The sequence below is a fragment of the Labeo rohita genome, chromosome 7 (genome assembly GCF_022985175.1).
Source record: "Labeo rohita strain BAU-BD-2019 chromosome 7, IGBB_LRoh.1.0, whole genome shotgun sequence".
NCBI classification, from domain to species: domain Eukaryota; kingdom Metazoa; phylum Chordata; class Actinopteri; order Cypriniformes; family Cyprinidae; genus Labeo; species Labeo rohita.
The window spans coordinates 38849485-38862728 of NC_066875.1; the positions used below are offsets into that span (position 1 = coordinate 38849485).

Genomic DNA, 13244 nt, shown 5'->3' on the forward strand with positions numbered 1-13244 from the left:
TGGATGAGACCGGAAGCCAGACCCATAAAATTTACAAATGCCTGTGCCCAATCTTTTTTAATATTTCTCAGAAACAATACAAACAGTAATATAACCATCAAAAATAATAGACACTGACAAGTAAATTACAATGAAAATAAAAGAAAAAAGGGGGTGTTTAATACATTACAAACTGACTTTTAAACCCATTAAAGATAGGAAAAGAATTACTCACAGATAAAGTTTTTAAAGCTTTTTTTGTTCTTAGACAACTGGATTAGTGAAAGGTATTGCTCAAATAAAAGAGAGGTCTGTGAATGTGAATATTCAGCAAACCCGAGTACTACGTCCTTCCAGAATAGCACACATTCATTATAAATTGTACTCCTGATGAATCCTAACTGGAAGAATAACAATATCCTGCTGAATTAATGAGCGGACTGTCTGATTATTATTTTTGCAAGGACACGCAAAATGCTGCGCCCACTCTTACGGGAAGACAAAGGTAGCAGCTAATGAACTGCCCATTAGGTTTTTTTAACCACTCTGTCCCTCCTCTGAAAATTCAGTTTCAAAACAAATGTTAAGGTACTATTAATAAGATTTAATTTTCATTTTAAGCAAAAAAGTAAAATAATAATAATAATAACAAGACAACAACATTATTTCTATTTACTATCAATGTTTAAAATACTACCCAAACCAAATTATTTTAAAGACAATTAAACATTAGTTTTAAACACAGTATTTATACATAAAGCTCAAATGAATTTATTAAAAAAAAAAAAAAAAAAAAAATAAAAAACCCTGTCATCAAGATCCATTAATATGGTCCACAGAGTTTTTGCTAACCCTCTTTTATTCCACAAATGCAAGCACAGATACAAAAACAGCACCCAACCAACAGTGCCAGACCTAACAGAATGTATCCCAGTGTAGTGGTCCAGAATGCAAACAGGTAGAGGGTCTTATTGCAGTAGAGCTCTCCGGCCACGGTTTCATTGTAGTTAGGTTGATAAATAGAGTAAATCCACACACTGCCTATAATTAAAAAATAAAATAAATGAAACAAATTTATTTCAGAAACAGAATTTACTTTAGGTTATCATTTGCAGATATTGCTATCACCAATTATGTTACTTTTCTGTTTAATCTGTCAGAATTTAAGATGATCATTTAACGAAATTTGCGGAATTTCTGTTTTGATTTTGTTACATTCCTGTTTATTACTGTGAAGCTGTTTTGAAACAATCTGTATTATAGAAAGTGCTATGTAAATACAAATCACTTGACTATTTTTACAATAATGTCTTCAAAAAACATCCATTCACATTTAATTCATATTATATTTTTTAATTAATAAAAATATTAATATTCATTTTTGTTTATTTTTAAAGACTGCTGTTTAAAAAATGTAATGTAAACATTTAAATAGCATATTTTTATTGTTTTAAATAAACAAAATCTCTCTCTCTCTCTCTCTCTCTCTCTCTCTCTCTCTCTATTTTTCACCCTTAAATTCAAATTCTAAAGTTCAAAATGAAATCTGTAATATGTTGATATTCTAGTTCCACATTAAATAGACATTGAAGCTATTTTACAGAACAACATGGTCATATACACATCCAAATTTCAGGCAGACTTACACAAAAACATGTTGACAGCGTCTTTTCCATTCACAACTTAGAATTCTCAGCATTCCAAAATGAAAATCTGCTGTTTGTCTTTGTAACATTAACCAAACAATGCACTGAATAGCACATTAAAGAGGTCATCGGATGCCCATTTTCCACAAGTTGATATGATTCTTTAGGGTCTTAATGGAAAGTCTGTAATATACTTTGATTAAAAATTCTCAATGGTTTTGTAAAACAACACCCTTTTTACCTTGTCAAAAGGAGCTCTGCAAAAATAATCTCATTCTAAGGGGTTGTTCCTTTAAATGCAAATGAGCTCTGCTCGCCCCGCCCCTCTTTTCTCTCTGTGGAAAGACGTTCTTGTTTACATTAGCCGCATTTAGCCACGTTTAGCCGCTAAACTTCCTAACTACCACGTTATAAGGAAAGGTGATCGCAAAGATTCATAAAAAAATGCTTATACACACTTCTGGTGTAAGTGAAGCTGGATCACGAATGATTCGCGCGAACATAGACTGATATATGTAGATCGGGAGGTGCATTCCCTTCACAAACAAACATAATCTACTGCATGTTCAGCGGCTCAGATGTCGGGAGTAAATGATGACGACTATGTTCATTATTACATCCAGCAACACAACACCTCAATCGCTCAATCGGAGATATCCTTGTCTAACTTACATCCCTGCTTCGGCATCGAAACAAGGAAAGTTACTGGACTGTGACAGCTGATCTGAGGTAAGAGCTCATGTCAATCAACTATCGTGGGAGCGGCCTCTGTGGGTGTGATGCCCCCCTTTAAATGATCGCATCCTTGTACATACACCAGTGTATCTTACCACAAATCATCCAGCAGAACAAGAAGATAGAAACAAGGGAATTCCACACATTGCAGGTTCGGCTGAGTGTAGTCTGACCTCCTTCCTCCGTCTCCTTGGCACAGGGCAGACAAGACAGCAAGGCCAGAAATACACTAAATATGCCACATACCAGCACATACACTGGGATATAGTGCTGCTGGGGACAGTCGTGCAGATACACTGCACCTGTGATGGTAGTCAACATAAAAACAGTTTAAATAATGGAAGATAAAAGCAAAAGAATAACTACAGTACATACATTAACTGTAACGCACCTATTGCAATCTGAGCAATGGGAAGAGCCAGAAATAGCAGTTTTGTGATAACTGAAATACAAATCAGTTAAAAAGTAACTTGAGTCAATATACTTTGTTCATTAAGTACAAAAGTAACAATGGTTATGATGAAAAACTCCCATACCAAGGCAAGGTATACTAGTTATTGGAGGAGATTTCATGTAAGTCCACATTTGCTTTGGATCCATGGTGCCTATGCGAAGCATACAACATTATACAAACCAGGGAAATGCATGACTTGATTCAAAAAGTTTTTTTGTTTTGTTTTTAAATATTAAACACTATTACTGAGTGTATGAATTAACGCTCTGAGAGAGTAAATAGTATAGTAGTTAAATAGTAGTTAAATAGTAAAACTTCATCGTAAATAAAAGATTGAAGTAAGTCCAAAATCATTATAACCACTAGCAGCTTTGTAACGCTAAACTATTAATCAGTGTACCTATGTAACTTCAATAAAAACTGATTTTGTAACCGCACTGGATTCTGCTGACTATGTTAATCTGTGAATACAATACTCTTACAGATATATCAGAATAAAATTGCCTTCCCATTTGTTAATCTGCACAAACATGCTTACCTGTAGTTTTGGTCCTGGAAAGTCTTTGCACAGGACTTTTTGCAGGATCAGATACAGCCTGAAATGATTCTTCATAGGTTGTGTGCTCACTGTTTTAGATGGTTGCGCCACCTCATGACTGTAGTATTTCAAGATAAACCTGTTCTTGCTGTGTACAAAGAATGTCACAAACATGCATTTTGCTGTAATGAATTTAATAGGCTACAGTTATTATCCTTCAGAACAAAATCCCCTATATATACATTCATGAACTCCTAGGAAGACACAGTGGGGGGAAAAAAATCCCTGTTTAGGTCTGACAGGTGCTTATTAGCGCTTTATACTTTAAGATGTCAGTTTCACATAAATGCTAAATCATAAACATCTTAAAGACATTTTCTAAACGTCTATTTGACATCTGATAGGAAACGTCTTATAGACGTATTGCAGATGAGCAAACACTCTAAAAAATACACTTGCAGAAAAGCAAACGTCAAATAGACATCTCTGTGATGTACGTGTGTTATCAGGGTTAGTAGGTTTGTTTTGTTCAAGTAAATAAAATCTAGATGATCCAAATTCTTGAGGTTTTTTGTACACAAGCAGATAAGACACAGATAATACAGTCATTTTCATATTTAGCATTTTGCAGTTACAACATCTATCAATGTAATAACAAATTAATTTGAGAAGCAAAAATATTTTAAATAATGTTTTAAAAAAAGCAGACAATTTTTAAATTTAGTTGAGTTTTTCACACAAAACCATCAAGGACTATTATTAAGATGCATGAAGATGGCCCACAGAATGAGACAAAACAAGCATAATAATGCTTTACTAATGATCATAGCAAGTTTGCTTTTTAGTTAATTTTTTGCTAATCCAGAAGTACAAGATACAAAACAAATGTTAAATAAAATACAGATACTAGAAAATCTCTATTTAAACGAATTATGATAAATTATAAAATATCCCACACACAATAAGAAAAATATTGTCCTGTGTCTAGAATTCAAAATAAGAAAAATCTATTCAAAAGATAGTTCACCCAAAAATGAAAATTCTATCATTAATTACTCACCTTGATGTTGTTCTAAACCCGTAAGACTTTCATTCATCTTCGGAACACAAATTAAGAAATTATTGATTAAATCTTAGAGTTTTCTGACCCTGCATAGATAGCAATGCAACTGAAATGTTCCCAGGCCTAGAAACGTAGTAAGGACATTATTACAAAGCAGCCGTGGCCTAATGGCTAGGGAGTCGGGCTTGTAACTAAAGGGTTGTGGGTTCGAGTCCCAGGTCTGGCAGGGATTGAAGGTGCTCTCTCCACCCTCAATACCTTGACTGAGGTGAGTCCCTTGAGCAAGGCACCAATCCCCCAACTGCTCCCTGGGTGCTGCAGCAGTAGCAATATGGCTGCTCACTGCTCTGGGTGTGTGTTCACAGTGTGTGTGCATGTTTGTTCACTGTTCACTACTCACTACTCTGTGTGTGCACTTGGATGGGTTAAATGCAGAGCACAAATTCTGAGTATGGATCACCATACTTGGCCACACGTCATGTCCTTTCCTTTCCTAAAATAAGGAACTAAAATAGTCCATTAGAGGTTCAACCGTAATTTTACGAAGCTACACACAAAGAAAACAAACAAACAAAAAAACGACTTCATTAAACAATTCTCCTCCAAATCACGTCTTCTGCCATTACCTCTGCACGTAAAGGACGTATGCGTGTGGTGCTGCTGTAAAAATACTTTCGATAATGGCGTATACGTGATTTGGAGGAGAAAAGAAAGTAGTTATTTTTGCTTTCTTTGTGCACAAAAAGTATTCTCATAGCTTCATAAAATTGCTGTTGAACCACTGACGTCACATGGACACTGTTTTACAGATGTGCTTACTATGTTTCTGGGTCTGAGAACATTTCAGTTGCATTGCTGTCTATGCAGAGTCAGAAAGCTCTCGGATTTCATAAAGAATATCTTAACTTGTGTTCTGAAGATGGACGAAAGTCTTACAGGTTTGGAACGACATGAGGGTGAGTAAATAATAACACAATTTTCATTTTTGGGTGAACTTTGCCTTTAAATGTCATACTTAAAATGTCACATCAATTACAATGAAAATCTGCTGTTTTCTTGGCATGTACCATGATAAAGGATTAATCAAACAATGTACAGAAGCTGTCAGAGACCTATAACACACTAAATGACATCTTCCTCCCACATACACCATTGTGTTATCACTGATCACCCAGCAGAACAAGAAGGCAGAAACCAGAGCATTCCACACAGCACAGATACGGCTAATGTCTTCCCTCCTTTGCAGTGGTGTAGTCTGGGCCAACGCAAGTATGCCGTATACTTACCTTTTGCTAAGGGCTGTTTGATTACCACTTCTAAGGATCAATTTTTGCATATAGCCTTGATATACCCACTTGTTTTGTTGCTTCTCAAGTCCGTAATCTGCGTTCAATGCTGCTCAAAAACACCAAACACTGAGAGAAACCAGTAATGACCGCAGTTCTCTGCTGGCTTTCCTTCGCTTTTAAATAGCTTGTAAAAGCACCGTGCACATTTTACTTTCACTTTCAAATTAGCGGCAATTCGGCGTCAAGCAGTTGTTCGTTTTTAGCTTGTTTGAATTTTCCCTCTTTTCCTTACTTTTCTTCACTTTCAAATAGCTTGTATAAGCACCTTGCACATTTTACTTTCATTTTAAATTAGCGGCAATGCGGCAACAAATGCATGAATTCAATTTAAGCAACAACAAAATACAATGTCAAACTTACTTACTATATATTAATCATATTACTTTCAACAAAACAAATAAAAATACACCATGCTAGCCTATATGCCTAATATAAAATAACTAATAACTTAAAGTTTAAATCGGTAGGCTATACAAAACTGAAAATCAGTAAACACTGTGGAACCAAACAAACAAGAAATGTAGAAAGTTTATTAGCTAAACGAATAAAAAAGATTGGTGGCATGGCATAACCTACACCTTGATGTAAAATAAAATAGGCTAAATAAATTACACAACATTTAAATAAAGTAAAAATCAGCAAAAACGGTGGAACCAAATAAATAAGAAACAAATGGCGTGGGTAATAGTAAACCACTTTTTTAGGACTACACCACTGCTCCTCTGTCTCCCAGGTGCACGAAAGACAAGACAGCAAAACCAGAAATGCACTAAACACTTCACCACACAGTAGCACATACATAGTGCTGCTGCAGATAGTCTTGCATATTGTAATGGTGTGCAACATAAGAGCAGTTACATAATGGAAAGTAAAAGCAGAGGAATCGCTATTTTCACTTTTAGATTTACTGCACCACACCTATTGCAATTTGAGAAAATTAAGCAAGTTGAATAACCATCACTTAAACGGAGACAGCCAAAAGGTTACTTTTAAGCAAATATACCATGTTCATTAAGTATGAAATTTAAGTGTAAAACTCCTTTTTTTAACGCAAGATGCAAGTAAGACCCTTTAGTTACTGGAGGAGATGTCACATAATTCAACATTTGTTTTTGATCCATGATGCCTGCGCAAACAATGTTTTAACCCAGGGAAATGCATGACCTGTTTCCAAAAGAACCATTCATTGTGCAGTCATTAAAGGTCACTGGAATGCAGAGTTTCGCGTTCTGTTCACTAAGTGAATCAGTGAATTAGAATGCACTTACAGATATACAGTAAAATCATCTTCACCTGTGTGTTAAAGTTTGGTTCTAAAAAAAAAAAATACTCCTGGTTTAAAAAGGTTTCAAACCAGTAACATTGCAAGATAAACCGGTTCTCGCCATGTGCAAACAGCATCAGACAAATGCATTATGCTGCAATGAATTCAGTAGGCTGGAGATATTGTCCCTGAGATGACGATCATAAGAAGAAGAAAACCCTTTACCCTTTACATTATATATTACTATTTTCCGAAGACACGGTGGAACAAATCACAGGTTACATCTGACAGATGCCTTGAAATAATTTATTTGGTTCATTCTTGAGTAGATCTTTTCAATTTAAATAAATAAAATACAGATTATAATTTATATAATCATTGTATAATCATCATAAATTTACTTTAAAAGCTTACTTTAAAAGTTTCAACTGTTTTGTCATATGGGCCCAATGTTGTTTTGTTCAACGTATGGACAAAAATACAATGAGACTTTTAAAATACCTTCTTTTGTGTTTTACAATCAAAAACAACAACAACAAAAAAAAATCTAATCATACAGATGAGGATGAGTAAATTATGATTTTCATTTTTGGATAAACTATCCCTTTAAATATATAATATGTTTTTTTGCCTTCTTGTTTTCATTTGTGTGTGTGTGTTCAAGAAAACTACAGATAAAAAAGACTGAAATATTTATTACCCTTCAATGTTAAAGTCTAAGATGTTGTTTTGGCAGTTTATGTGTTTGTTTTAAATAGATATGTTTCGTAGAATTTAAGCTTAAATTTTAGCATAGCCCTTAAAGACTCCCTGAGATATCAGTGCCAACTATTAACACTGAGTCAAAGCATCAAACTCAATTCCAGATATAATTAATTCATTTTGCAATTATATTTAGTTAGAACAAAACATTCTATCAGGGATTGCATAGCTTTGCTACATCATTAGCATTATTACTAGCAAAATAATCCAAGATCTCCATATTTTTCATTATCTGTCCAGCAGATACACTGACTTTCAACCATCACCATTGTGCCCTTGAGCAAAGCACACAACCCCAGGTTGTTCCAGAAGGTTGCCGTTCTATACTGAAGTATGGCAGAAATGTAGCTGTTTCTGATGTTCAGTCCATATATGATGATCCTCAGTCATTACCTTGAGTCTGTCACAGGTCTGTCAGACACTGGCTTGAGGAAGTCTCTATAAATACACAGCCTCGTGATTGGCCACCCTGCAAGTCAATCACTCTGTTTTGACAGCGTTCATGTCCTCCTGTCTGAATTTGTGCTCCTCCCAGGAATGTGTCCAACAGCAAACCTCTTTTCCACAGCTGTGCATAAACAATACACAAAATAATACAAACATCAATACAACTCTTTTTTTCATTCATTCATTTTTTTTCAGTCTTCATAAAATACAATGCAGTAGCCTCTAACCTCAATGGATATTTTGGACTTTGGGTTCCTGCTGTAAAAGATGGCCTTAGTGTTGAATTCAGGACTTCCATCTTTTTTGAAAATTTTAGTCCTCACAGAGTCTTCCTCACAACGGATGACAGCATAAACATCAGGAGCTGATATATATATATACGGAAGGAAATAAGAAAATTAAAGGCATAATTGGCTGAAACAGATAAAATACTTGTTTGATAATAGTGAAAGCAAAACTAATCCAATTTTTGATTGGGGCAAAGATGTCAGTTAAAGGCATAGTTCAACCAAAAATTAAAATACCATCATCATGTACTCACCTATACATTTCTTTCTTCTGTTCAGCACAAAAGAAGGTGGGTGTGTAAACAGTTGATGGTAGCCATTAAATTCCATAGTTATTCTTTTCTATACAATGGAAGTCAATGGCTACCATCAACTGATTGGTTACCAGCATTCTTTAAGATATCTCCTTTGTGTTCAACAAAAGAAAGAAACGCATACAGGTTGAACAGGAACAGGCATACATTAACAACTCAAGGGTGAGTAAATTAAATTTTGAGGTGAACTATCCCTTTAATGAAACTTGGAATATAAAGCACAATGGAAAACCTGAACAGGTAACATCTTTCTTTCGCCAGCTGAATGGACCTGAACATGTAAAGGTTATGAAGATCATAGTCATGCTTGCTGGTCATTAAAGTATTACATTAAAGCTTTAGTGATGAGTTTTAACCTGTTTTTTTGGGATGGCTAAGGCCAGAGGCTTTCAGCAGATGGACTGTAGTTACAGCGCTGGGCTGAGGAAGACAACACTGCCACAATGAAGGGGCAGGAAGCTCTTCCTTCAACTCCCTGAAGACAGTAGATAAAGTAAAGAAGAGGAGAAAACAAAAAGAAAAATCGGTCAACTTGGTAATTATTCAACATTAAAAATAACTGCATTCAACTGTAAGTAGAATGCAGTAGAACTGGACTGACACTTTGTTGACTGTTCATCTGACTGCTAATTTGAATGGAAAACAGAGCAGAGTGGCCCAATCTCCTGTACCTACCTGAGGTGCACGTGTGAGTGTGAGAAAAAACGTAGAAGGAACCGACCAGTGGCACCAGGCTGGAAAGTAGTGGGGAGGATGACATAGCGTCCAGGGCCAAGAGTCGCTCGCAGAGTAACACTACGGGAGTCCATATACACAGAGCTAGCAGCCTGCTCACATAAACACTGTACACGACACACACGATTCACCTCCACCTCAAAGGGAAGATTAAAAAAAAAAGGGACAGGAAAAAATAACATTATCAAACAGCCACTGTCAAAATCTGATGTTGTCTAAAAATGTAGATGACTCCTCTGATTATTTAGTCACTTACTCTTAGAACCTCAAAGCCGATTGGTAAGTTCTCCCCACTTCCCTCTCTTCTTTTCATCCTCCTGTCCTCCTGTTGCAAACATATCAACACCTCTGCCCCTTCTCCAACCAGTTCAAAAAGGAACTAAGAGAGAGATTGAGAGAGATGAAGGACAAACATCTGAATGTAAAATTAGGGAACATTTCTAGAGAAAATTAGCTGGTTAGAAGGGATTTTGAACTAACCTTAACACAAACCTAACCATATACTTTATGCATCAATATCAATTTTAGTTTGCAAATTTCCAGAGTTTCCAACCTGTGGGTTGTATAGAAATGTGTCTCTGTGATTGATACATCCTCCACATCGACTTCTTCTGTCTATTTGCCTCTCCCATCTCATCTCCTTGCCTTCTTCCTGTTTTTTCACATGCTCCCTTCTGCTCTTAACTTGCTTTGGTTTTTCTCCTTCTTTCTTTTTTTGTTTTTCTTCTTGGACTTGTCCCTCTTTCTGCCTTTCACTCAGTCTTTGTTCCTTTTTGTCTCGTCTTTGAGCTGGCCTTTGTTTGGACCACTGGAGCCCTGTTGAAGGCCTCTGGTTCTTGATGTTTAGATGACAAGAAGATAAGAGAGGAGGTGGAATCCTAGATGCATAGGTCCAGGCACCCTGACAGCACACCTCCCTCCAATGTGACTGTGGCCAGAGGAGGGTTTTTTCTGCCAACCTGCAAACCACCATGTCTGTAAAGTAACGGCAGAAGTCCTCAAACTCCATCCTAAGGAAAATTAGAAATTTACATTACTGGGATAAAACATGTTTCTCAAAAGAATTATATCTACTCCATTGTTTGCCAAATACGTGTCCATATCATTGAAAATTTACATTAACTTATATTACCAAAACTCTCCTACATCTCGAACAATAAGGCCCATCTTCTCCCGTTCTCTTCGGGTAAGCTGCTGCCACTGAGGAGACCTGCAAATGGAACCAGTGTAAACACAATGTCACAAGCATTAAATCTCACTTTCCATGTCATAGTTTGTCCTTATTAACAAATTTGAAAAGTCTCTCTCATAGCATACACTAAGGTTTTCTACCCAGCTGAAGATGGACCGCCAAAACTATACCTTTTCTTCATGTTAGCTTTTCACTTCAAACTCTTTTCCAACTGGAAGGACTTTTGAATCACAAAACCATTCTCCAGAGCAGGTTCAAACTTTTACGCTTTGTACTGCCTTGTAAGTAACACACACTGACCAATTGCACCACTGGAGCACAAATCCCAACTTCCAAATCTCACTCATTGAAACATCAGCAGAACGCTATGAAGCGTCACCTGAATTAAAGATTGCCAGCAAATATTAGCCTAACCTTTAACCTAAGAGCTTGAATTATTTTCTTACTGGAAAGCCTCTATTCAGTATAGAACTTATGGGAACGATGATGTTTATGTCTTTTATGTTAGTCTTTGGTCTTGTTTTGTCTTGTCTTGCATCCTAAAACTGTGCTCCAGGTGAGGCTCGAACTCACAACCTCGGCATTGCTCTGCTTTGCACTGTCTTATAAGTACCACGCGCTAACCGATTGCGCCACTGGAGCTGTTGAGAAAAAGGTGTATTAGCAAACACCCAACAGCCAACTCAAAATGTTCAGTTACAGATATGGGCTATGAAGTTTGATACACAATTTCCAACTTCCAAGTCACACATTATTGGAAGATTAGCACCTGTGCTACAGAGTGACAGCCTTAACTGAAGACGGACAGCCAAAACTCACCTTTCGTTCACACTAGCTTTTCACTTCAAACTCTTTTTCCAACTGGAATGACTTTTGAATCGTAAAACCATGTTTCAGGTGAGGCTCTAATTCACAACCTCAGTGTTGCTCTGCTTTATACTGTATTATAAATACAGCAAATTAACTGAACACACCACTTTCAAATCTCACTCCTGGTGAAAAAAACAGCATATGCTGGTTTTGATGCTGGGATGCTGGTTAGGTATGTTTTGGTGCTGGTTTAAGCTGGTCCTTTGCTGGTTTATGCTGGTCCTTAGCTGGTTTAAGCTGGTCCTTTGCTGGTTTATGCTGGTCCTTAGCTGGTTTATGCTGGTCCTTGACCAGCAACATGACCAGCATAAACCAGCAAAGGACCAGCATAAACCAGCAAAGGACCAGCTTAAACCAGCACCAAAACATACCTACCGGCATATGCTGTTTTTTTCACCACGGACTATACGCTACAAAGTGTCCACCTCAATTAAAGATAATATTAGCTAATATTAGCCTGATCTTTAACTCACAATCTTAAATTATTTTCTTATCGGAATTTCTCTACTTACGTGTAGAATCTAAAGCCTTCTACACACTGCATGATTTTTGCAATCCTATAAGATCACTGCTGATCACACTGTGCGACATGGATCTAATAAACTTGGGTATGACATGCATGTAAACTGTTGACTCGTAGGCTACGACGCACGTTACTGTAGAAGAATAAAATGTCATTAGCATGCACTAGTGGTAAACAAAAAGAGCATAATGAATCAAACTTTGGTAGTTGTAGTTTTTATGTGTGCAGAAAAAAAGGTCAAGCGGCAAAAGAGGAAGAAATAAGAGCTTGAGGTAAGCAGTTTTAAGTTTAGCACCATGTTGTGTTGATTTCATGTCGCATTTTTATTGGCTGGTCAGTAAACGTGGGTCGTGGCAGCAAACATATCATGCGATGATCAAGCTGAATTTCTGACTCTGTCAGAAAGTGATTGTAGGCTATCTTTGATCGCAAGACCATGACAACGGCCGTCTTTGAACCTCTCTCACTGTATGACATAGGAGCACAGATTAGGAGTCACCATCACAGAAATCACCACAATTGTTTCACAATGCTAATCTTTAGCCTGGGACAGCCGAAAATCATTAAGGGGAATGGTGATGTTTATGTTTTTTATGTTAGTTGTTGTGTAGTAGTGTAGTTTGTTGCAACCTAAAACCATGTTTCTTGCATCCTGAAACTGTGCTCCAGGTGAGGCTCGAACTCACAACCTCGGCATTACTCTCCTTTATACCGTCTTATAAGTACCACGCGCTAACCGATTGCACCACTGGAGCAGCTGATGCAAAGCTGCATTACCAAAAACTACAGGGAAAGCCAACTCAAAATGTTCAATTACAGAAATGGGCTATGAAGCTTGAATACACAAATTTCATCTTCCAAGTCTCACATTATTGGAAGATTAGCACCTATATGCTACAGAGTGACGGCCTCAACTGAAGATGGACAGCCAAAACTACACCTGTCTTTCATGTAAACTTTTCACTTCAGACTCTTTTACAACTGGAATTACTTTGAATCGCAAAACTACACTCCATGGGAGGTTTGAACTCATAACCTCTGATAAACTGTCTTATACATAACACATGCTAATAGATTGCACCACTG

The 13244-nt window shown here is 36.8% G+C and overlaps 2 protein-coding genes and 2 non-coding genes across 11 annotated transcripts in view; all 4 read right to left on the reverse strand.

Annotated features, from left to right (window-relative positions):
- Nucleotides 1-56: 56 nt before the first annotated feature.
- Nucleotides 57-3429, reverse strand: LOC127167642 (transmembrane protein 272-like). The gene is made up of 5 exons (XM_051113799.1): nt 3353-3429; nt 2897-2965; nt 2752-2802; nt 2456-2662; nt 57-1020 (listed from the first exon to the last, which is right to left on the reverse strand). The coding sequence occupies exons 2-5, from the start codon at nt 2958-2960 to the stop codon at nt 827-829; spliced, it is 516 nt and encodes a 171-aa protein (XP_050969756.1). The 5' UTR covers nt 2961-2965; nt 3353-3429; the 3' UTR covers nt 57-826.
- A 3467-nt stretch (nt 3430-6896) lies between these two features.
- The window catches only part of LOC127167631 (calpain-5), a 31926-nt gene continuing 25578 nt past the window's right edge, over nt 6897-13244 (reverse strand). For 5 of the 8 annotated variants that reach the window (XM_051113774.1, XM_051113776.1, XM_051113775.1 and 2 more), the window contains 7 exons: nt 10706-10783; nt 10127-10583; nt 9830-9952; nt 9514-9710; nt 9195-9313; nt 8465-8601; nt 6898-8358 (listed from right to left, as the gene is read on the reverse strand). In XM_051113774.1, coding sequence (XP_050969731.1) covers nt 8194-8358; nt 8465-8601; nt 9195-9313; nt 9514-9710; nt 9830-9952; nt 10127-10583; nt 10706-10783 — 1276 coding nt within the window. In that variant the 3' untranslated portion in view covers nt 6898-8193. Of the gene's footprint in view, nt 8359-8464; nt 8602-9194; nt 9314-9513; nt 9711-9829; nt 9953-10126; nt 10584-10705; nt 10784-13244 lie in introns of all 8 variants that reach the window. The other 3 variants (XM_051113780.1, XM_051113778.1, XM_051113781.1) reach the window with 1 other exon arrangement.
- Nucleotides 11314-11407, reverse strand: trnai-uau (transfer RNA isoleucine (anticodon UAU)). The gene is made up of 2 exons: nt 11370-11407; nt 11314-11349 (listed from the first exon to the last, which is right to left on the reverse strand). It is a non-coding gene; the product is annotated as a tRNA-Ile (tRNA).
- On the reverse strand, nt 12820-12913 carry trnai-uau (transfer RNA isoleucine (anticodon UAU)). Its single transcript has 2 exons — nt 12876-12913; nt 12820-12855 (listed from the first exon to the last, which is right to left on the reverse strand). It is a non-coding gene; the product is annotated as a tRNA-Ile (tRNA).

Coding starts and splice junctions, on each gene's coding strand:
- LOC127167642 (XM_051113799.1), bottom strand. CDS start 2,960: ATGGATCCAAAGCAAATGTGGACTTACATGAAATCTCCTCCAATAACT. Junction 2,803..2,896: donor AACTAGTATACCTTGCCTTG/GTATGGGAGTTT, acceptor TTTGTATTTCAG/TTATCACAAAACTGCTATTT. Junction 1,021..2,455: donor GTTCTGCTGGATGATTTGTG/GTAAGATACACT, acceptor TTTTAATTATAG/GCAGTGTGTGGATTTACTCT.